A 24,977-nucleotide genomic window follows, 5' to 3' on the forward strand; every position below is an offset into this window, starting at 1 on the left:
ATATTGATTTTTAAAAAACTCTTTCTTTTATCCTTTCTCTATTCCTCTTCCCAGAAGTTGAAAGGAGATGTTAGTGAAAGGGTTGAAAGCCTTTAAGAAGTCTATTGTAAATGTTCTCTTCCATTTAGATTTCTTCACTTTCCCCTTCTCGATTATAATAGTAGGGTTTCAGTAACATTAAATCTCAAATAATTCTACTGGGTGAACAGTTAACATTTCTATTTTTCAGGTCATTTTAAACCATCACATGTATGTATTACAAGTGTTTTAACAAAATTACATTTACTTACAATTTTGACCTTGAGGTGGTCTATTAGAGCCCAATCTAAAATAAAATGCAATTTTATGGCTACCTACAAAGTAGGAAGAAAGCCTTCACCAAATCTCAACCATAAGAGGACCCTGATCTTGGACTTTCAACATCCCAACCTGGGGGAAAGTCAATCTCTGTTGTCAAGCCAACCAGTCTACGACATCGTGTATGGAAAGCTAAGCCGATGAATACTGTGACTGTCCTCATTTTGTGGTCTAGGATGCAAACTGAGAGGTCAGTGGCAGAACTGGCATTTGAACCTGAGCATCTGACTACAAACCTACTTGATTTTGGATAGCCCTCTGAATTTTCAGCCAGAAAATAATGAGTACAGTCTTTCAACAAAATACAAAATACAAAACCTTTCCTCTGTTGTTGTTTGTATGTATTTTTATTTTTAGTAAGTTTAGCAAATACAATTAAAGCTAGTTGATTAAAGCCTATTCATTATTACATGATTTTTTGTTCTAGTGTGATGTTATTATTTGAACTCTCAGAATCCCACGTTAATATTGAAAAATATAATCACTCTTCCTGATATCACGATGTTGAAAAAAATCCAAGATTTACTCTTGCTGTATTTGCTTTTTACAAAATGTATTAAATACAAAATATCCAGTTTTGTGCCTGAAATTAATTGGCAGTGTCCCATTAAACCATATTAAAATTAACCTCTATTAATTGGATTAGAAATTCAGTGAGAATGACAGCTGCTAGCGCCTTTTACAGTTACTTTGTTTCTCTATAATCCATATGGCAGAAATCACATAATGCCTTTTCCCCATTGAAATAAACACTTGAGATAAAAAAGGTTTGACTCACTGTGGTCAGGACATGTGCATTTATTTTTTCTTTCTTTTTAAAGTTTTTTTTTTTTGTAAAAGCTGAACTATCTTTCCCCCCTCCCTCTTTCACAGGTTTTCACCAGCCATATTTGTATATCTAATTAACATCGTTCCATCATTGTGGATTCTTGAGGTGCACCACGGGACCCAGGTACGTCCTTTCGGAAATTAGAAAAGTAGAATATTCAGCAGTAAACTCCTTTCATATTTTAATCCAATTTGTGTCAGAAATGCACTTTCTCTAAGAAACAGGAGTTATCAAGAATAGAATAAATAAGAGTTTATCAGCAAAAGGAAGTGAACTCATGATCTGTCAAAACCAATTAAAATGTTACATTCATTTAAAACTTTAGATTATACAATTAATTAATTAACGATTTGTGTTAGAGATTTTGTTCCTGAGACTTCCCCACCCCCTAACATGCCAGAGTTTACATGGGGCTGTAAAAATTCTTTTTAACCCTTGCAGCATCAGTGAGTTTCTATACTGGACTAAGAATGGCCAAAGCTGGATTATCTAACATTCTACAAAGTGACATTTTTAAGAACAATGAAAACAAAAAGAAAGCCCCATCATTTGTACTCTGCTATACAAATGCAATCAAACTTGGAGAGGATATTTGAGATCGTCTATCTTTTTTTAATAGTTAAAAAAGTTTGTTTAAGCAAAATTTGTTTTCTAAATTTATTTACTTTAATTGTTGTTCACGTAGTCTTAAAGTACAGGCTTTGCAAATTATAAGAAATTCGCTTCTGAGGGCTTCATGGGCTGTTTTAATGAAACAGGGATTTTACTTTGGAGCCCCGACTTACGGTGAAGGAGAAGAGTCATGAAACCACCATCAGAAAACGTGGGCTATATGTATTAGAACCACAGTCAGCTAGAAAATAAATGATGGCTTTCAATAAGAGACCCTCATATATATATATATATATATATATATATAGAGAGAGAGAGAGAGAGAGAGAGAGAGAGAGAGAGGGTCTCTGATTTTTAAGTGAGTTGGTTTTTTACTTAGGCAAACCTAGGTAGCGGGCTATAGGCTGGATTCAGCCCTGTCTCATTTTCTGTGCACCTGCACAACACCAGGAAGGTCCGTTAGTAAAGTCCATCAGGCACCAGCTTGGACTTCACATCTTCAGGGGCCAGGTTACAAGACTACACTTTACGGATAAACCGTAGTTATGATATAATATTACTTTATTACCTTCACTGATAAAATAGGTTAGGCAAGATCTGTGAGAATTTGCCCCTCTACAGATTTCTTTGCTATAGTTGGTCATTTTATAGCAAAGTGAAACCCCCTAGATATGGTTCCGATATTCAAACCTATCCAGAAAATACCTGCCCCATACTTTTTACCCCACAAAGGGGAATTTAGCTCTGTGGACTATTTTTGAACAATTCCACAAGCATGTACCATAATACAGGCATGAAGAACACATTTACCTGTCTTAAATCTCCCACTTAAAAATATTACAGTGATAGGGGAGCTCCATCCCTGCAGCCAAAGTATTTTTGTGACAGTAGATTGGTTCATTCAAGTTACCACGGCTTTTAAAAATTGTACCACGGGGAGTTAGGGGACTGTTTCAATTTCCTTCTTGCTTACTACTTTAAGGGGTATGGAAATAGGCTCTGGTGATTTAAATCATTTTTTCCCTTCCCATCCAATTCTGTGACATGACTATCATCCACAGTAACAATTCATTTCCCCAAATGCTTTTATAATATAAATGGGTGGCACAGTTAATTGATACACAGGTCAAATCCTGTTACAACAAATAGCCTGCAACCAAAACCTCTTTTTCTTTTTTAACTAAAAAAAAAAAAAAAAGGTTTTTGAGCCACAGGCAGTGCCTCTCTAATTTTCTTACTACAAAAGAAATTGAACCTTTTGTAGTAATGGATTTGACTTGTTTTGACATAAAGAATTAACATAAGTGCCCAAAGATTGAATTGGGCAGGGTGGGCAGAGTGGGAAAGAGAACAAGGGTGAGAGCAAAAGAGACAAAAAGGTACATTTAAAGAAATGAGAACTAAGGAATGCTCTTTGTCCATTCATATAGGAAATTTTGGTTGTAATAATAATCACTCTTTCTCTTTATTTCAAAGTATTTTCAGATATGTTTCCTCATTTATAAGCCCAGCAACTACATGAGTAGACATGGTATATACTTCTCTGTCTTACAGAAGAGGACTCCAAGACTCAAACAAGATTAAGTAATTTTCTCAAGGCCACACAGCTAACCACCTATGTCCTGGGACTTAGAACCTACATCCTGACCCATGTCTCAGTTATGTACTCTGTTTTAGAGGAGTGAGTGTCAAAATCATCTAATTTTTTTTCTGATGGAAAAGAGTGATTTAATTTCCTTTCAATTCTCCATATACTCTAAGTCCTAAATGTTCTGACCTATGACTTGTTATTAGAAAAACAACTGTTTAATAAGTTGTTTTCTGTTTAATTTTTAAAACAGCCTACAAAGGCTGTTTTAACAGTTGTTTAATTTTTGACTCGTGGTTATTCCACAACTGCCTGGAATAACCTATTCCATGCAGACACTTCTCCTAGATGGTCAATTATGTACCTTCATTCCTGAATCTGGCAAGGTCTGCATGACTGGAAACAAAATGGTTATGACAACAATCATGACCTTCACTCTTAGGTTTATTCATGAAGTTGTACAGTTAAAGCAATGGAAACTTGTTGGTCTTGATGATGTCAGTCTAGTCTGACCCAAAGGAATAGTTCTGAAGCTCAGAAGAATTTTAAAGACATAGCCCATAAGAAAAGGGGCTTGTTGGCACCCAGGTTATGTATACAAACTCACCTACAGGGGGCTGAATGCGAACAGTTATTATCATAAACACAGTCAAGTCAGATTAGGTTAAAGAGTCAAGCCAATTGCTCTCTTCTGTCCTAAGGCAGCTGCCACTCAAAGGAAAGTCTCATCAATGCATTATAAATGGAATTACGAGAGAGAAGGGGTTGCAGGTTATAACAAACATCACAATGTGCATGGCTGAGCTGTTTGCTATCAAGTTACTGCAGAGCAGTAACTTATTTTCCTTCAAAACAAGAAACTGTCTTTGGATTTTTAGTGATAAGGATATAAAAACATATAAAAGGGTATAAAATGTCACACTTTTAATATACAATCTGCTTCAATGCCTACAAGCAGAATGGTCCGAGTTTGTTTCCCGTTGACCCCTGGGTTCTCAACGAGAGTCACCGAGTTACTCTGCAAGGAGAATTTGTTGCTTGGTTCAACATTTTATTTTTTATTTTTATTATCTTTCCTTAGAGCCTTAGCTATACAAAAAAAGTGTGTGAACAGCTGTTTTGTCCTCTCGGAGATATGGCACACCGCCAGTTTTCTTAATTATTCTTGTCATTTCACCCCTAATACTTAACGGTTTTGATGGAGGATAGAAAAAAATAGCTCCTTGACAGACTTGCTTTTCTACTTTTTAAAATAGCTCATAGAATGATTGGCAAAGCATCCAGAATAATTAAGAAAAATGCATTTCTTACAGTGTTAGCATTTAAGAAAATAGTTTCTCTCTAAATCCACATGTGCGACCGTGGATGGGCAATGGTGGTGTGTGTGCTATATTCAAAAGTATGTTAGCCCTGTGGATGTACACAGAAATCTTCAATCTTATAATTTTTTTTACTTGTTTGTGTAATTATCGTTGCTACAGCTCCATCTTCAAGGGCCACCCCTTTCCTCCCTATTTACTTTCTCTCTCTCTGCCTCAGAGTCCTAGCACCTGGCTGGTTAAGAATCTTGCACAGTTCACTCGCAGGTGTTTACCTGCAAAGTGAAGGAGTGAGACGGGAAAAATGTCATTTATTTTAGGTCTATTATCAAATTTTATATAAACCTAAATTGACTTCTAAATTGGCACTAAATATATATTTTTGTGGGCGAATGTGTTAATTTTTTGGTTGTTATAGTGCTTAACAGGCGAGATTGAAAATAATTGGATCATCTACTTAAGAAAAATCGTATTTTTGGTAAAGAGGCTTCTAGACAAGAAACAAACTCTCAGAGTGAGTGCTTTGACCTGGATCATACAGGTTTCCATGCTGTCATTAGCTGTTGGCTTGTTTTACAATTGTCCCAATGTTCAAAATGGAATCCCAATTATGTAAATTCAACAGATTTCTACAATGAACTCAGAGAATCTATGTCTTCCGAGACTTGTGGAAAAATAAGACATGTATAATAGACTGTCTTTTCAGTCTATTAATTGAAAATTGGTTTTGTATCGTATAGTCTGAGTTCTGGAGATGTTTATGCATGCTGTTTAAATTCCATATATCTGCTCATAATTTCTTAGATAATTGAAGCCACTTTAATTTCTACCTACTGTGGGGTGTTTTTTTTTTGACAAATTGGCTTTTTAAAAAATTCTTAGTCTTACAGTAGCCAATCTGAAGGAATGTCACAGAATACCAGCAGCAAGGAAGACTTCAATCAGACGCTGATGTCAAGAGAACATACCAGTGGAGGGGACGGTCTCTTTGAGACGGTGAGTGCTTTCCCCACAGCATGTCAAAAGGTCTAGCAAATCTTGTCACTTCAAAAGGAAAATGTGCTCTACACCTTTCAGTTCATTCTTTGCTAAGGAAATTTGCCAGTTGTTTATCTGACTCAGGAATTTGCAAAACAATTGTATCTTTATATTTACTAAACATAGTTAACATGTGTAATAGAGATAGATATATTTAATTTGCAGCATTAAAGAAACTGTAATACTTCAGACAATGTATGTATAGAGAGAAACACATATATTTGTGAAGGAATATATAAGATTGGAGTCTGCTATATATATATATATATATATATATATATATATATATATTAGGCATTCATATTAATAAAATAAGAAACATTCCCAGGAAAAATCAATTTGCTTTTTTTGTTCTTCACATGCCCGATATTTGGCAAACTAACTGCAGCTTGTTAGAAAATAATACACGGGAAATACTCAAGGCCAAGGCCCTTACCAATGAACCACATTTTCAACAATAAGATAGGCTAGTGATTCATGAGGTATATTAGAACTAGCATTGAGTTCTAATTTAAGTTCCAATCACAGCTTACCAATATCACTTTGAACAAACCACTTAATGTCTCTGTATTGCCATTTTTTTCATTGACAATTGAAAATATTAATGTACCCCTTGCTAGTATGCTCCCCATAAGAATGAAATAAAATGCATGTGAAGTCTCATAGAAGAAATATAAAGAAGTATGTAATGAAGGGTTATTGACCTCCATCATGGTTTCAATCGGGTTGGCGTCCTGACTTGTCTTTTATCCTCCCTACCTTTGCACTTGACATCAGCAAGCAATCGAAAGGCACGAATAGATTTACGCAAACTTAAATTACTTGCATAAATTATTTGGAATCACTATGAAATCCACTTGAGAATCATATCCTCTAGATCATAACCTGTAGGGTCAATGATATACTTCAAAACTTACCCAGAAGTTAAATGGGCAAGAGGTTTTATCCAGGATGTATGAATGGGATATAAGTTTTCCTAGAGTCCAAGAATAAGGGCAGAATAAAATGTGGTTGCTAGTTTATATATGGATGTTTGAATAATATGTTAAATATTCAGAATAAAAATAATTTCAAAGTTATTCTCTTTATTTACATTTAGGTAATGAATAAACATTATGATATATTTTTATTTGATATAGTATGTTTTAAAGCAATAAAAAAGAAGAGAGAAGATTTGTACCATGCTAAGGTATTCCCAGATTTGTAAATTCAGACTTAAAATCACTGAAAAAAATTATAGGAATTTAAAAAAATATGTAACATGGGATTTAAGAATTTTATGTGCCATAGTCTGTTCCAGAGAATAATAGAATAACATAATGATCTTTAAAATGGCTTAACATTGGCTTTTAAATATCACACAAAAGAATTCCCACTAGCAAGTGTAAGGTTTAACTTACTTCTAGTGAAAGGGTTGTTCATTTTCAGGACCACATTCGTTTTTTTTTATTTTTTCACATCATTCAGTTGAAAAGAGTTTGACTTTCCTTAGTAAGTGAAGAATCATCCTCTCAAAAGAACCTTCCACAAAAGCTAACTCTTGATTGAAAGCCATGGTGAAGAAGGGCTCTCTCTCCAAGCCGGTAACTCATCCTCCATGTTATCTGACATTTCTATCAAACAGGCCCGAGTGTTTATACAGAATTTGTCTGAAGTCCCCGAGAAAGACTGGACTTTGGCGCTCCATCAGACACTCTTGTTAATGCTCATAATTGGGAGATGGCTTCTACCTATTGGGGGCACAATCACTCGGAACCAACTCTCTGAACTTCTCCTTATGTTTGTGGGGACAGCTGCTGACATACTGGAATTCACAAGTGAGACCTTGAAAGAAAAAAATGTGAGGTAAGCAATGAAAGGCCCTGCAATGAAAAGACCTTCTTTCCAAGGTCAGAGTCACACACCTCTCCCTTTGTTCCATCATTTATACACTGCATGGATAAGGATTTTCAGTATATTATATGCCCAAGGGTAGAATCATAGAATTTGTTACTGTTCAGATACATGTTGGGTACTAGCATAGTGGAGAGAGATGCATGGATATAGATGTAGATATAGATGATAGGTGATGTAGATATAGATATGGCTATAAAAATACAGATTCAAATACAAGAAGAAGGTTTCTGGTAGAGAAATAGGACAACAAATATTTCCCACAAGTGAAAAGAAAACATTTCTGCATTTTTGCAGGACCCCAGGGTAGGTATGGCTATTGTTATTGAAAAACCTTCTGGCAATGGATGGCCATCACTGGCTCTCCTTTCACATTCTCATGTGTCCAGGCACGTGGTCAGTCACAGAGTCTCCTCTAGAGCACAACCCAGCTATAATTCCAAGAAAGCACCTACAAGAAACTTGGCAAAATCTCTCCCCTACCCAGTTGGAAAATTTATATTCCCTAGTGTGAATGGGGAATGGGGAATATTAGCTTTTATTTTACTAAATTTTATTTTTAGTAAGTTTTGTTCAAAGTGCCCAAGGCTTTCTGGAGTAGATGCCTATAAATTAAAACTTATTGAGTTGGTATTTTTATTTTTGCCACAAGCAAATACATTCAGAATCCATGATCACATCTGTTCATGGAACTTATTTCTTACCATTAGGGATTTAAATCTCAGTGCCTGAATGTACTTTCAGCTTGGGTTGTTTTGCACTATGCTATAAAAATAAATTGCAATGAGGCTGGCTTTAAATGCTACAGTTTGCTTTGTGCTGTGTTTCTAAGACAAAAAAAAAACCCATAAAGCTGAGCAAAATACACTGACTTACTCAGTAAACTTAATATCCCAATTATAGCACAAAGTGTATCTATAACCAATGGTTACCATCACATTATCATTCCCTGTCTCACTTACACTTATTTTTCTTATCCCTTATTAAGTGGACATAGAATTTTAAAAAGAATCCAATCTAAGTCCATCCATTATCTTCAAAATGTTGATATTAGTTGGGTAGTTTTAATACTTTCCATTTTGTCAGTGATTTACATAATATGACAAATTTCATATACTTTGGGACACTTACAATGCAAAGCAGTTACAAGAAAAATATAAATCCTTACCAAGCACATAAAAACAATAAATAACTAAAGGCACAGTGACAGACATGAGAATATAAAGACAATTAACTATATCTATATAAAAATTAACACATACATGCCAAATATCATAGGGGATGGGAGGGGTATTAGGTAAGAAATGGGGTGTTCAAGAGCGATATGAATGTCATGAGACATTCCTTGACCCACCCAGTATTGATTGGTTACCTGGCGTGTGCCAGGCAACATGCTTCTCAGAGACTGGGGGGCAAGTGGTGCACGTGTGATGAGTGAAAGGACACACAGTCCCACCCCAGCCCAGGTAATTTCAGTTCCGCAATTTCTTCTGCCACAGATTTATGAAAAGAAGATTTCACAAATCTTCTTTTTCTCATTTTAAACTTGCCGTATATCCTGAGAACGAGATTAAACCAACTATGCCATGGTTTTTGTTTTTAAATTTCTTTCCAGGTTTCATGGTCTCCGGCGGAAGGCATTTTACTTTTAACATAGCTGCACTGTGTCTGTGACCTTCTGTAGTCTCTACTTCACCCCTGCAGTTTCCCTCACTACTCAAAGACTCCAAAATAAGGCCCAGAAAGAACCTAGGGTTTTTTTTTTCTGTCCTAAAACATACCCCACCTCCAATTTTTGTTTCACTTTAGGGTCCATCTGTATTGCAAGAATTGACACTTCAAATGTCCCTTTCTTCAAAGGAGAGGTTTAACCCTTTCCCACTGTGGCATAGCTTTCCCCTTAGGTCTCAAAGAGACAATCATGCAGAATAAATTTAATATACGTGGGGAGGATATTTACATGTAATACAAAGAGGGTTACTTCATTACGGCCTACTTAGCATTACTTATATCATTACAAAATTGTATTTTCTATGTTATTCTATTTCATAATTTGGGCTGATTAGGAAAAAGCCTGTAATGATGGGTACATTCAATAATATCTACCTCCTTCCTTCATTCTGGCTGAAACCTCAAGCTCATTTTTTTAACCTAAATCAAATTCCTTCATTATGCCCACATGAAGTTAATCTGCTTTATTCTTATAAATTAACATATTGAATTTTTTCTTAACAACTTGACTTTACACACTATAAAATTCATCTATTGTAATTCTGTGGTCCAATGATATTTAATAAATTTATAGATTTGTATAACCATCACCAGAATCCAGATTCCTTATGACTATTTGCAGTCAATTCTCTTTCCCATTACAAACACTCAGCAATCATCAATATGCCTTCTGTCTTTTTCTAGAAACTTCGCGTAAGTGGAATCATGAAATACATAGTCTTTTGTGTCTGGCTTTCTCACAGCCTAATGTCTTGGGGTTCATTCACATTGTTGCATCGGTCAGTAGTTAATTCCTTTGAAATTCCTGAATAGTATTCCATACATATACCACATTTTACTTACCAACTTCATAGTTGACATACATGTGTATTGCTATGTTTTTGCTACTAAGAACAATATTACTATAAACATCCATTTACAAGCCTTTGGATGGAACTGCTCTCATTTCTACTAAGGAGATAAGTAGAAGTATAATGACGGGGTTTTCTCCCAAGCACATGAGTAACTTTTAAGAAACTGCCAAACTCTTCCAAAGTGGATATACCTTTTTATATTCCCACCAACAATGAGAGTTCCATTTTTCCAACAACCCCACCAACACTTTCCTTTGTCTTCGATGATCACCATTCTAATGGGTTCATAGTAGTATCATATTGTGGTTTTAATTTGTATTTCTCTGATGACTAGTGTGTTGAACATCGTCTTATGTACTGATTGGCTATTTATAGCTATCTCTTTCTTGGTGAACTGTCTGCTTGAATTTTTGCCCAGTTTTCACTGGGTTGATTTTTTATTATTGAGTTGTAAGGGTTCTATTTATATCCTGGATTCAAGTCCTTCATCAGATATATAAATACCGATGTTTTCTCCCAGCATACAGCTTAGTTTTTATTCTTTAATGTCATTTGAAGAAGAACCGATAAAAATTTTTGATATATTCCCATGTACCAATGTTTTCTTTTATGTAGTACTTTGGGTGTCATAGCTAAGAAATATTTTCCCCACCTAAAATTAGAAATACTCTCTGCAGTAATATTTTGACTTATTTCTTTTATGTGTAGTGTGAGGTAAGAGTCTAATTTCATGTTTTGTCTTGTTTGGTTGTGGGCATTGTTCCAGTACTATTTTTTGTCTCAGCTGGGACCGATTGCCCTGGCACCATGTGTTGAGGAGACTATCCTTTCCCGATTCAATTGCCTTGTCATCTTTTCAAAAATCAATTGACCACATATGTAGTAGGTTTTTTTGTTTTTGGACATTCTACTGGGTTCCATTGCTCTGTATGTCTATTTTTATGATAGCACCACATTATTGTGATTACTGGACTTTTATGTTAATTTTTGAAACTAGATGTAAGTCCTCTAACATTGTTCTTCTTAAAAAATCATTTGGCTATTTTTGGTCCTTTGTATTTCCCTAAAAGTTTTATAACCAGCTTGTCAGATTCTACACAAAAATCTTGTGTGAATTTTGATTAGAACTGTGTTAAATCTAAGCATCAATTTGTGAAGAAACGACATCTTAATATTGCCTTCCAATCTGTGAACATGAATATCTCCTATTTTATTCAAATGTCCCTTAATTTATCTCAGCAATGCTTTGTAATTTTTAAAAATATTTTATTTATTTATCTTTAGAGGGGAAGGGAAGGAGAGAAGGAGAGAAATATCAATGTATGGTTGCCTTTTGTGCATCCCCTGCTGGGGGTTGGCCTGCAGGGAACTGACCTGCAACCCAGGCATGTGCCCTCACTGGGAATGGAACCGTGATCATGTGGTTCGCAGGCCTGCGCTCAATCCACTGAGCTACACCAGCCAGGGCTGCTTTGTGATTTTTAATGTACGGCTCTGACACCACTTTTCCCTTTCTAATGTCCTCTACTACGTTTCCACTGGCTCGCTAACCTGGTGCTTAAATCCCTCCTGCCTTTTGTTTCAGTAGGGGTGAGTTCAGTCTCTCTCCACTACTGCAGTAGTCCTGAGTAAAATCTCCCCTGCCTAATTACCTCTGCCTGCTGCAATTTTTCCTTGACGTAGCCAAGCTGGAGAGCATGGGACCATCCCCTGGGCCTGAGTGCCTCAGATTCCCACTGCTCTTACCAAAGTTCTACCAAATTTTCATGAATAAATATTACTCGGTTTGTTATTTACCTTTGGTTGATTTCCATAGACTTGAAGTGTTTTTGTCTGTTTAATTGTTGTTTTTTGACAATTCATCCATTTTTATGTATGTTTGTCGGGGAGAGGACTCGCTGTCATTTTCCTTCTGCCACAGCCATCCTCTGACATCTTAATGAGTCTAAATCACTGTGTCGTTGCCGGGAAGAGCTAGGTGGCTATTTGCACCTTTGGGGGCTCACTCTGTGCAGTTTTTTTTTTTAGCTCAGGTCATTCATTAAAAAGATAAAATCTGTTCTCATAGCATTACTGTTACTTTACTATATTTAAATGCACAAAAAAGAATTTCCTTATGTTTACACTGTTTTCTTTCTATGTAACTCTTTTTTCTTTGTGAAACATTCTTCCGAGCTAAATTAATATTTTATTTTTCTTTTTCTTTCATTTAATCCCTCCCCATCCCCTCTAAAGAGGTTTGTGTGATGCTTTTTAAAAAACTAGGTGAATTCTAGTCACTGGTTATTTCTCATCCGCAGGAATATTTATAATTCCAAAAAACAGTTAGGCAAATTAACAATGTATGACTTTATTTTTATTTTTCACTCAGTAGATTTGGTGTACTGATCTATCAAATTCCAATCTTTCATCCTCCCAGTTTTCCAAGTATAGAAGTGATACTCACACCTATAATTATACTTCTCCAGATCTTTTGTCTCTTTATCAATAGAGTTCATTGTCTGCTTACATGCTTCTCAGTTGACATTTATGAAGACAGATTACACATGAGAAAATGGAGCAAGACAATTGCGGGAGACAGTTACACAATGCAGACAATGTTGGACAAATTCACTCCAAAATCCCTTCACAATTTTTTTGAATATTTGCCATTTAAATTCTGTGATTTATCTACATTCCAACCTTTAACCTTCCTGAGTAATGTTAACTGTCTGATTTAATAATATGAATTTGTCTGCTTCAAAAATTTTCTGGCCATCATTTCCAAAGTTATTTTTGATAACATTACTAATAAGTTTCTCAGCACACACATTGTCCTGAATTTTGTGTGTGCTCATATAATCCTTGCATATGCAGAAGACATTCATTGTTGCAGGGTTAGAATTGGGCTTACTTTGGGTTAAGGTTAGTATATTATTTATCTCTATTTTGTAGTGACGAAATTAAAACATAAAGAATTTAAGAAGTATATTCACATAATCAAGCCCTGGCTGGTGTAGCTCAGTGGATTGAGCGCGGGCCTGTGAACCACACGGTCACGGTTCGATTCCCAGTCAGGGCATATGCCTGGGTTGCAGGCCAGTTCCCGGCAGGGGACACACCAGAGGCAACCATACATTGATGTTTCTCTCCCTCTCTCCTTCCCTTCTCCTCTTAAGACAAATAAATAAAATCTTAAAAAAAAAAAGAAGTATATTCACATAATCATAAAAACAGAACAACTACTATGACTAATTTATTTATCACTTGCTGTGTTCTAAACACTGTTCTAAAGGTTTTAGTCGTAATAAATGTAGTCATTATAAGAATTACTTCATGAGGTAAATACTACCATTGCCATCATTTTAAAAACTGAAGAGTGACGGGAAAGAGAAGTTGAGACAGTCTCAAGCTCAAATAGAAATAAAATAACCAACCAGTAGAGTGATCTACTATGCTTAGTCTGTACGGCGCGCTGTTCTAAGAGCTTGATATGTCCAATGTATTTAAACAACACACCTAAGAAAATCACCATATAAAAACAGTAGCTAGTAACGTCGTTATCCTCATATTGTAGATGGGTGCATTAAAGCGTATAGATGTTAAATCAGTTGTTCCTATTCGTGTAGCTGGTTAATGACCAATCTGAGATTGGAGGTGCACATCTCTCTGGCGAGGAGTGGAGCTTGTATTCAAACTTGAGCAACGAGTCCCAAAGCTTATGTTTTATCACCACTTTCTGCTGCCTTGAAGACAAATTGTACATGAGGTTTTGGTATAATTATTGAAGTTTTGGATTAGATGAACTTCAAAAGTGACTACCTATTGAAAAATCTATTTTATATCTACTGCAGCATCCTCTTCAAAATTTTCTCAACTAGTTTTTGTCCAGCCTTTCTTTGACGTTTTTCACTAACTGAGAATATACTAACCCCAGGGACAGGTCATTCTATTTTTTTTCCAATTTTTTTATTTAATTATTTTTCAAATACAATTTTCTGTTTATTACTCCCATCCTATCCCACCCCCCGTGCTCTCCCCGCCATTTCCACCCTTCTCAGTTGTTGTCCATGTATCCTTTATATATGTTCCTCTAAATCTCTCCCCTATTTCCCCTGAAATTCCCTCCCCTCTCCCCTCTGGTCACTGTCAGCCTGTTCTCTATTTCAGTGTCTTTGGTTATATTTTGCTTGCTTGCTTGTTTTGTTGTTTAGCTTCCTGTTAAAGGTGAGATCATATGGTATTTGTCATTCTATTTTAAGTTAATGTTATTAGAGTTTACTGTCCTCTATTGTGAGGAAATTTTCATTCTTATAGGTGCAACTAAAATCCTTTGAACCTGAACTTGCCCCTGAAGTCACAAGAAATAAGTTTAATTCCTTTCCCACATGATAGCTCTTTAAATAAGGATAAAACAAAAATTTAAAGGAATCTTCTCTAGTGTTCAGTTTCCTGAGCGCCTCCACACATAACATGGCTCTGCGTTCTCCCACCATCCTGGTCTCTTGCCTTCAGACCCAAAACTTTTTAAGTGTTCCTCCTAAAACAAAACACATCAGGTGATACTTCAGATATATTTTGAACATTGTAGAATAGAGCAGAGATAAAACTTTCCATTTCCTCCCAGGAAATAGTGCAGCACAGTGGTTAAAAGGGTGGATGCTGAAATCAACTATTTTTTTTTATTCCTGCTCCTAACACTTTTAACTACATGACTTTGAACAAGTTTCTTCAATTCCCTATGCCTCAGTTTCCCCACTGGTCAAGTAAGGATGATAAGTGTATGTACTTTGTAGAGTTGGTATGAGGATGAAGTGTGATCACAGAATTAAACATTTAGAAAACAGGCTGAACATAGTTCAGACACTGTCCGTGAAGTTATTTAAAAATTCTGGCACTCATGGAAGGCCTACTACAGACAGACACTGAGCTGCAGAGAGGGAAAAGTTACAGCCTGCGTTCCCTCGGCATTTCGACCTAAAAGTCTAGACCTTATACTTCTTGCGAAGTGACCTGTGATTGCATTTGATTTTGGAAAATCAGGAATCATGTTACACTGCAAGCTCATTATTGGATGAGAGTAAGGAAAAATCTTTGGGCCTTTTCATGGCTGTTGCTGTGAAATACTGCTTCTATCTTATTCTAGATTATCCAGTTACACCCTGTCAAGATCTTTCAGGATCCTGATTGTATTTTCCAGGGTTTAGTTTTCTCATCCAACCTCTCATATGTGCCTATGAGAAGCTTCCATCAGTGTTGGCAACCAAGCCACTTGTGAAACAGAAGTAGAACAGAATCAGAGGCAGAGCCTGCCGCAGCCCATTAGAGAGCTACCTTTGGGGAGTCATTGATGCAGTTAGGATCCACCTAACTCTACTCGCACCCAGAACATAGCTTAATCCTGTTAATAAGAACACCATGAGAGGCTTTTTCATAAGCCTAGTTAAAATCCCAATGTCTATTATTAATTCATATATCACTACTTGCCTCGTAATCCAAATTCTATGAGAGAGACAGAGACAGACAGAGACAGAGACGGAGAGCCAGAGAGAGAGAGAGAGAGAGAGAGAGAGAGAGAGAGAGAGAATAATCAGAGTTGAGTGCAGTTGTTCTCAGGGAACCTATGCTGATTCCTAGTCATTACTCTCTCCCCTAAGGGCTCTCAGAAATCTTTCAAATAATCACATATAATCTAACTAGGGAGTAATAGTAAATGTACCTTACTTAGTTTAAGCTATACTTCTGTTTCATTTTGAAAGGTAGGACTTTATTTATTTTTTTGTCACCAACTGTGTCTCCACTATTAACTGCCAAGACAGATAATGACGGCTTAGAAATCTCATTTACAAACTCTCTCAGAGTTTTGAGATCTAATTTTTGGAGACCTCAATACTTGAAGCATTTCAAGGTATTCATTCCAAACACCTCATTTAGTTTGCTTTCAATTACTCTTCCCTGATGCTTTTCTATTCCTTTCCAATCTGAAAATCCCTCTTGACACAGAACTTGGCAACAAAATCTGTTATTACACCATTAACCTGAAATTGATAACTTCATTCCTACTTTTGCTAAGAAAATGTAACTTTGATACTTTTGAAATATGGTTTGTATTTTTGTAACCTCTATTCTTAATGACTTTAGTCTTCAAGATCATTCTTCCAGGTCTAGGCCCTTTGTATGTTGGCTAAGTATGGGCCCTTCCTCTGCATATTCAACGATTCCTTCTGCAGAGATTTGGAGAGAGTTTCCTATTGGCCAGGCACTGTTCTAGGCACTGAGGATGCAGAGGGGAATAAGAGAGTCCTGTTCCTTGACTCACCTCCTAAAGTCTGGTGTAAATCTGATTATTGGATTTATCTTCCCACTTGTTTTCCAACTGAGGATAGCTTTCCTCTGTGTGCTGTGCTTGTAATTTTTGGACATCATCTAGCTCTCTGAGATGTACTTTTAAGTTAGAATCCAATCCTGGGATCTTAGAACTATTTTCACTTTTATCCTTGAAATGTCTTGAAATCAGCCCTCTGAATTTCCAAGTCAATGTCTGACATTTTTTCCTAGCATTCTCTCCTTTAACACTGGCCTGATTTTGCAAAGCTACAGACAGCAATAAAGGACTAAGAGGCTTTGCCATAATTCACACAGATGTCGCACATGTGGTTGAAACCAACCTCTCTGAATTTTGTTGTTTTGGAGGCTGTTTGTCCCTTTTTAAAAAACTATTTGATGATAATTATGCAAAGATTATTCATGGATTTTTTATATCACCAAAATATAACAAAAATGTATCTTTCTTATAAAATAAGGTATATGATATAATAAAGAGGTTTATTAGGGTTTACACAAATACAAGAAGAAAGAAGAAAGATTTTTCTGCACATGAAAATATTTTTATTGCTCATTGAAAGTTTCATCTCCATTTTAGGAACAACCCTGCCCTCGTCTATGCCATCCTTTTTATATGGACCTGGGGCCTGCTGCAGTTTCCACTCGACCTGGCAGGTAAGTGTCTTGATATTTTCTCAAAGAAACAGAAAATTGCAACTCTTGATTGTAATGAAGCTAAGGGGGGAATTTGAGAGAATTACCATTTCTATCTTTTGCTATCTCAGTGTTAGTTCCAGTTTAGTTTAGACACAAAGTAGATGAAAATTTAGAAAAGCCACCCGAGATTCACTGTGGTCCGTGATGAGTCTGAGAGAGCCGAGTGAGTAAGAGCGTGGCTCTACCTTCACCTCCCGGAGGGGTTCCATTAGGTAAGCTGGTAAAACCTCCTGCGAATTAGTGAACACATCTGTGTGTCAGTTCCTCACCCCCAGAACGGGGATGATCCTCCTGGGAGCTGGGGTTGAGGGTTCTTCTGAGGACTAAATCAGATATCATTTGTAAAGTGCCTAGCACAGTTGCTGGCACATAATTGTTACCTCTTGATATTTTTAAGGGGTTATTTTCATGGCTTTGTCAGGCCTATGTATTGGAATATCACAGGGAGTAAAAGAAGTTTCAGGGCCATATGGAAAATTAAAATTTTTCTCAGTGGCTCTAGAAATCTCACTGGTCTTCTTTTAATAAAGATATAAACCCCTAAGACTTGGCAAGAAGTAAATCATTTTCTAGATATTTCATACTAGAGATGATCAAGAACTATATTGTCTAATGGTATCCACCAGTCAAATGTGGCTGTTGAAAATTAAACTTAATTAAAATTGAATAAAATTAGAAGTACAGTTTCTCAGTCACACCAGCCGCATTTCACCACTCAGTTGCCACATGTGGCTACAGTCATAGACAGCGCTGATACAGAACATTTCTACCATCTCAGGCCCCGTCGGACTGATTCGGAGTTTTCTGTAAGTTCCAGGAACACTGAAATCCTGATTTGTGAATTCTTCTGGACCCCACTTTACTTCAAAAATTCCAGGGTTTACTAGTTACATTTTCCAGAAGTCTGTCTTATTTGGTATGGCGCCCTACCCCCAGGATTAGAATTAACCGTAGGGCAGGAATAGTTAATTTTTTAAAATCTTTTTGGGGGCTCACTTTGGCAAGCCCAGAGGTTTCAGAGGCCATTTTAGACTTAAACTTCTACTTTTCTGAAACAAAATTACCACCAGAATAGATGGAATGAGTGGCTGTAGCTTTACCTAATTACTAGTAAACAATTACAAACAAATGTACGCCAATAACAGAGAGAGAGAGAGAGAGAGAGAGAGAAAGAGAGAGAGAGAGAGAGATTATTCGCAATGTGCCCTGGAAGGTACCCTATAGCCATTGGTCAGCTGGTGTCTTCTGACAAAATATGAGGCACCAACAGTCTAGATGTGGAACGATACTCTTAGGGGCTCCCCTGGAAGCCTTTTCCTGACCCTAACTTCTTCGGAAAGGCTATTGATCTTATGTTGGTTTTTCCTTTGTCATTCATTCTGTTGGTCATCACCCTCCCATATCTTGTGGTTTACAGCCTTGCTAAGAATATTTTTATTTAAGAAAGAAATTGTGTAAACTTTCAGGGGTGATAATGTTATGCAGCTGTTTGAAAAACAAAGACCAAATGTTACTTCTGCTTAAATTACCATTGTATTTTCCAGCAAACAGAGCAGTACGTTCATATCAAAGCAGCTTCACAATATTTGCTGGCTTTAGTAGACAAGGCATTCTTTGTTTGAAAACTCCAAATGAAAGGCATAATTATTATTAAAGAATTATTTTCTGCCGTTGACCCCAAATTAAATTCACATTTTAGAATTTAAACCAAAAAGTTTCACGTGTTGATTGGACCTCCTTTTGTTCAACTGGAAAATCAGTAATTATATCCAGTTTTTCTTANAATCTTTTTGGGGGCTCACTTTGGCAGGCCCAGAGGTTTCAGAGGCCATTTTTGACTTAAACATCTACTTTTTTGAAACAAAATTACCACCAGAATAGATGGAATGAGTGGCTGTAGCTTTACCTAGTTACTAGTAAACAATTACAAACAAATGTACGCCAATAACAGAGAGAGAGAGAGAGAGAGAGAGAGAGAGAGAGAGAGAGAGAGAGAGAGAGATTATTCGTAATGTGCCCTGGAAGGTACCCTATAGCCATTTGGTCAGCTGGTGTCTTCTGACAAAATATGAGGCACCAACAGTCTAGATGTGGAACAATACTCTTAGGGGCTCCCCTGGAAGCCTTTTCCTGACCCTAACTTCTTCGGAAAGGCTATTGATCTTATGTTGGTTTTTCCTTTGTCATTCATTCTGTTGGTCATCACCCTCCCATATCTTGTGGTTTACAGCCTTGCTAAGAATATTTTTATTTAAGAAAGAAATTGTGTAAACTTTCAGGGGTGATAATGTTATGCAGCTGTTTGAAAAACAAAGACCAAATGTTACTTCTGCTTAAATTACCATTGTATTTTCCAGCAAACAGAGCAGTACGTTCATATCAAAGCAGCTTCACAATATTTGCTGGCTTTAGTAGACAAGGCATTCTTTGTTTGAAAACTCCAAATGAAAGGCATAATTATTATTAAAGAATTATTTTCTGCCGTTGACCCCAAATTAAATTCACATTTTAGAATTTAAACCAAAAAGTTTCACGTGTTGATTGGACCCCCTTTTGTTCAACTGGAAAATCAGTAATTATATCCAGTTTTTCTTATAAACTGTGAAACAAAACCATGAGGAATTAGACAAAATAAAATAACAATGGCATTTTTTTTACCGCCATCAGAAAAATATGTTCAACGCGAATGCAGTTTGAATCTGAATATAAGTGCTAGAATTTTCACAGCATGATACACACACAGGGTCAAGTAGGTCAAGCAGTGAACAGGTAGATCTCAAAGAGAGGTTCCCGAAGAACCAGGAGCAACGCATCCGCTGCTTCTTCTCCACACCTGGCCGCCAGGAAAGTCCTTCATTACCCCAAGGGAAAGATAGTGTGAGAAAGGAGAAAGGAGCCAAGCGTGTTATTCCAACAGAAATAAATGAATCAGAGAATAGGCCCCTCTCCTCACAGATACCAGTTTCCCACTTTACAAAGAAGGAGACTGAGGCCCAGGCAGATGAAATAACCTGCCCAGCATCTCCGTGCTAGAGAACAAGGGAGCCAAGGAGAGGCAGGCAGGCCCCCTGACTTGAGACCTAGAGCACCGGCTGGGCCACCTCCCTGCACCTGTAGACCCCAGGGACAGACAGGAAGGTTTCCTCCGTTCTTTATTTTCTCTATCCGTGGTAATTGTGCTTTTCCCGGTGTGAGCACTAGAAGGCGATCTGCATTTTCCACGTGGGTGTAAACCGGAAGACCGGCTTTCTCTGGTGCGTCTGATTGGAAACGCAACCTGTCAGCCTGGACTGTAAAATGACCGAGGGTGCTGAACGGCGGGGTGGTTTCACCCGTTCCGACAGAACAACGTGTCAGTCACTCCCGATCATGAACTAGCATAGCACCCACTGTGGAAGGCTTGTCCCCGTTTCATTCTGACTTACTCTTCGACGTTTCGGAGAGAGACATTAACTGGTCTGTCTTGTGTTTTCAGTGCAGCATGACATGTGCCCCTCGTCGTTCAGAGCGAGGGCGTTCCCCAGCGTGTTATTCTGCCAGCACAGTGCAGATCTGTGGAACATCGGGATCACTGTCTTCCTCCAAGACGGCCCCTTCCTTACGGTGCGGCTCGTACTGATGACCCATTTCAACGTGATCAACCAGATGCTGGTGTTCTTCGCTGTGAAGAATTTCCTCGTGGTGGTGTTACACCTCTACCGCTTGGTGATCTTGGTCTTGGTTGTCCGCGCCTCCTTGCAAAGCCAGCCACAGGTCCTGCGGGGAGAGCACAGTGGTCCCCCCGAAGCAGCTGACAGAGGGGGCTCACCTGGGGACCCGGAGAGGGGCTCCAAGGAGGGCGTGGCTATGCCTTTGCGGGGCTCGCCAGTCACCTCCGAGGATGCTTACCCCACGCCCTAGTTATTTGTTGACAGCAGCATGCAAGTGAATTGACTTGCCAGTTTTTCTTACAAACAGAATTTCCTTCTTCCTTTTTTTTAAAAAAAAAAAACCTTGCCTATAATAATTTTCAAAAGAACAACATAAAAAATGATCTTAAACCAGTCAAAGTAATGTCAATGGAGTCACTTTAAAATGGAGATGGAGCTGGAGCTGCCATGGGGAGGAACCGCCTTGCAGGCCTGATGCCTCACACTTCGGAAGGTTAAAACCACAGAACAAAACAACCTTTGTTTGGATGGGGCCTAAAGCAACATTGTATCCCAAAACACTGTTTGCAAGGATAACAAGAAAGTAGAGATTCTGACTGCAGGACTTCCCAGCTACCTGACCAAAAGTTGAAAACCTTGTTCAGCATTAGCATCCGAGTATTATGTCACGTGCACCTATAGAATTAATTGCCTTCCTTCTTTTGATGCAACTGTTCTCCTTCCCTTTCTCAAAACCACCCCTGTCTTTGTCTCCTCATGGATCATTGTTTGGGCTTCCCCCTGAATCGGTGCTTTCTGAATAGCTATTTTTATCGATCTCAAATAAATGTTTATTGCCTTTCACATTGGAAGGGCTTGTAGTTGTAGGTTATCAAAACAAAGCTGAGAATTTTTTTTTAACTGAATGGAAAGAACTTTGATTAGTGGCCATGGCTACGACTTCTGTGTGATGGTATCAGATGTTAGAGTTGTTCAACGACTAAGTGATTTGTTTGTCCTGAACGGTTTGCAAAGCCGTGGACCGGGTTCCAATGACATGCCCTCGGGAGATTCAGGGCAGACAAACTGTTCCAGCTGTTACCTGAAAACAGAGAAGCTTTGAACTTTGGCTTCATTGTCAGACTATCTCATGTGATCTTTTCTGCAATGTCCCTCTGACATTAAAAAAAAAGAGTACATTCTGTGAATGCAGAACAAATAAAGGGTAATGTGTCTTTAAAATTACCTCAGGGTGTGCTAGAGACAATGAAAATCTCAGCCTAGCTGCTGCAGCACGGAGAGCCCTCTTCGTTGCTGCACAGGCCTTCCCAGAAAGTCATTTTTCTGGGCTGATGTGGTGTTCTGTCATGGCGCATATGCCCTTATAGAAATTTGATTGCTTTTGGCTTGGGCTCCGCAAAATTCACAGCAAGCCATTTCAGTTAGAGATCTACTGGTTGCGAGGCAGGAAATACTGGTAATGCTAGCAAAGTCACAATTTCCACTCCGAACGTGATGTGCAGAATTTGTCAGTATTTTTCTTAACTGCACTTCACTGTTTTCTGTATAGCCAAGTCGAATTTTGTGAGTCGGTGCAAGGAAGCACTGAATCAGTGAATAATGGGGTTTCAGGCCCTTTAAGGGTTACCTACAGTAGTTTTTGGTGCCTGCCAGCAGTCACTGCAGCCCCTCTCAGCCACCACAACAAGACATGGCCTTGGGTCTCAGGAAAGGGACGGGTGAGGGAGGCTTGCATCAGCCGAATCCACGGCCCACGGCATTCGATTAGTGATAGGGGTTGGAATACCTATGGTACAGCATTATGGAAATCAGGCCATTTGCCTTTCTTCTCTGCATTAAGAGTTCATTTTTCCGATATTGAGACAGTCACACTTTTTTTTATACACGGCTGTACTTTCCAGATGGAGGTGATTCAGAACGTTTTCTTTCTTATTTTTGCTTTTAAACATACAACATGGCAAACTTACCCGGCCATATCAGAGTAATTGCATGAGGCAAACAGTTTCAAAACTATTCTTTTGGGGCTCAAATCATAGTTACTCCTCTTATTACCCTCAGGAACACAGAGAGACTCTGAGATACCGCAGGGTATAACCTTAGATTAGGTGCAACTTACTGACAATTAACTGGGACAATTTTATCTATAAATCCATGTGACATGAGATCTGTTCCAAACATGTGATAAAAAGTTTCATAAGCAATCTCTGTTTTTATACAGAGAAATCAGTAATTTCCAACTAACGCGTTCTTCAGTGCCTAGTACCATGTTTCTGTTTTTCTTCCATGTGTTTCTCATTTTAACAATATGATTGTAAAGTTACACATGAAACTAATGGGATGCATTTATAATTTTCCATAATAATTTCATGGAAAGATCAGGAAATCATATCTATATAAAGGAAGAAACTTGACAACTTTTAAGGGCATGTTATTTAAAATGCTTCACAACTGAAAGCAAAATAATAACTGCTATTTATAAAGACGCCTCAGCAGTCTGTTTTTATGTTGACTATTTTATGGCGAATGTTTTCCTGCACAACATGTATGTGCTACTTATTATTGCAGATTTGCTCATGGCATACTTTTCATGTTTTAATTTTTTTCCCAGCAAAACAAACAGTGGGCCTCTAAAAATAGATCAGTATAAAGTAATACGGGCTGTTGCAAGGATATTTTTAAACGCTTTCGCATCTAAGACTTGGCACGGCTTTGTGAATGAGTTTCTAGTATTTAAGTGAAGTATTTTGTAATTAGCATTCTTCCAAAGGCCTGGGAACTATGAAGTTCAAAGCTTAGCTGCACTTAGAGCTCCAAGAAGGCAGAGAGCACCCGGGACCATCCCAGCAACTGATGGTGAGAAGAACAGAAACATGCTCCGGCAACATTTTCTGGGAAAATCTACTAGGGGCATCATTTGTTAACCTAACTGCCAGTGCTCCAAGTCTTTTGAAATTACTGTTCTTGTTGTAGAAAGAAAATCTATATCCATTTAGCTCATTTAAAAATAAAACTTAAGCGTAAGTTGTGTCCCTAGCACCCCTCATGAAAAGCTAAAAATTTATTTTTTTAGTAGAATTTTTTTTTTAGTAGAATGCTAAACATGGGGATGTTTGAAAGCATCCAAGTGTTTGCTGTAAAGTGGCTGGAATATGCTGACATCCTGGGACTTGTGTCCCTTTAATTTGTAATAGAGCAGTGACTCTGATCATCTGTATGATGTAATGCAGGCCACACCTCTGTACCTGTACAGACCCTGTGTATCCTGTACAGACACAGGCCAGTGCCCTGCCACTGAAGAAAGTGGCTTATTTGTTACCACTGTTTTATTTTAATTGCTTGACTAAAGCTCAGTCAAGCATTCTCTCTCAAAACATAGTTCACTTGTGAGAAATCACAATGTACATGTTTTAGTGGATCTGTGTAAAAACTCATCTCATAAACATTTTGTGTGTTTTCTTTACCTTTCCTAGATTAATCTCAGAGAACGTAACTGACATTGCAAGATTAGTAAACTGTCTCTGTCTTTGATGATGTTGTGAGTTCATTTTAAACTGAAACAGATGATATATAAAAATAAAAATTTGAGTTGTCAATAACATTCTTTTTAATCTTCCCAAATGAAGATTGCTACCCAAATGTATCAGCTGGCTCTGTTGCTGTTTCACTAACATGCAGCAGCAGTTCAGGACTCATAATATCAGGAAGACAGGCTAAGAAATATCAGGATTTACTATTGTAATATTAATTGCTAACTTAATAGCAATTTTTCAAAGTGTTGGAAGGCGTGCATTGTAGGTGCTCATGCTTTAGGGGTTCCACCCTGGTTTCAGAGCTCAACACTGACTCTCACCATGTTTGGCATTTAATCTCCATGACTCTTAATCAACTCTCCTGCTAAAAGAAAGAATTGCAAGAGGCCAAGTCTCTGTCCACATTCACTCTACTCTAGTGCCAGGAAAGTGAGAATCTGAAATATTACAGAGCCTTGGAGAGTTAACTGAAAAAGCAAACAACTGAATTACAAGGAAAGATTGTTACTCTTTTTCTAATGTCAGACTTTGTGTTTTTCATTTAATGGACATTCTG

General features: G+C 37.6%; 1 protein-coding gene across 1 annotated transcript in view; it reads left to right on the forward strand.

Moving 5' to 3' along the window:
• Positions 1-22,896, forward strand: part of TMEM26 (transmembrane protein 26) — a 35,046-nt gene extending 12,150 nt beyond the window's left edge. The window contains exons 2-6 of the mRNA XM_037062705.1: positions 1,231-1,309; positions 5,588-5,701; positions 7,368-7,588; positions 17,123-17,199; positions 20,717-22,896. Of these exons, the coding sequence (XP_036918600.1) occupies positions 1,231-1,309; positions 5,588-5,701; positions 7,368-7,588; positions 17,123-17,199; positions 20,717-21,141 (916 nt within the window). The 3' untranslated portion in view covers positions 21,142-22,896. The remainder of the gene's footprint in view (positions 1-1,230; positions 1,310-5,587; positions 5,702-7,367; positions 7,589-17,122; positions 17,200-20,716) is intronic.
• Positions 22,897-24,977: the final 2,081 nt, after the last annotated feature.

The sequence above is a fragment of the Sturnira hondurensis genome, unplaced genomic scaffold (genome assembly GCF_014824575.4).
Source record: "Sturnira hondurensis isolate 20B ecotype Veracruz unplaced genomic scaffold, ASM1482457v3 Scaffold0014302, whole genome shotgun sequence".
Lineage (NCBI taxonomy): Eukaryota > Metazoa > Chordata > Mammalia > Chiroptera > Phyllostomidae > Sturnira > Sturnira hondurensis.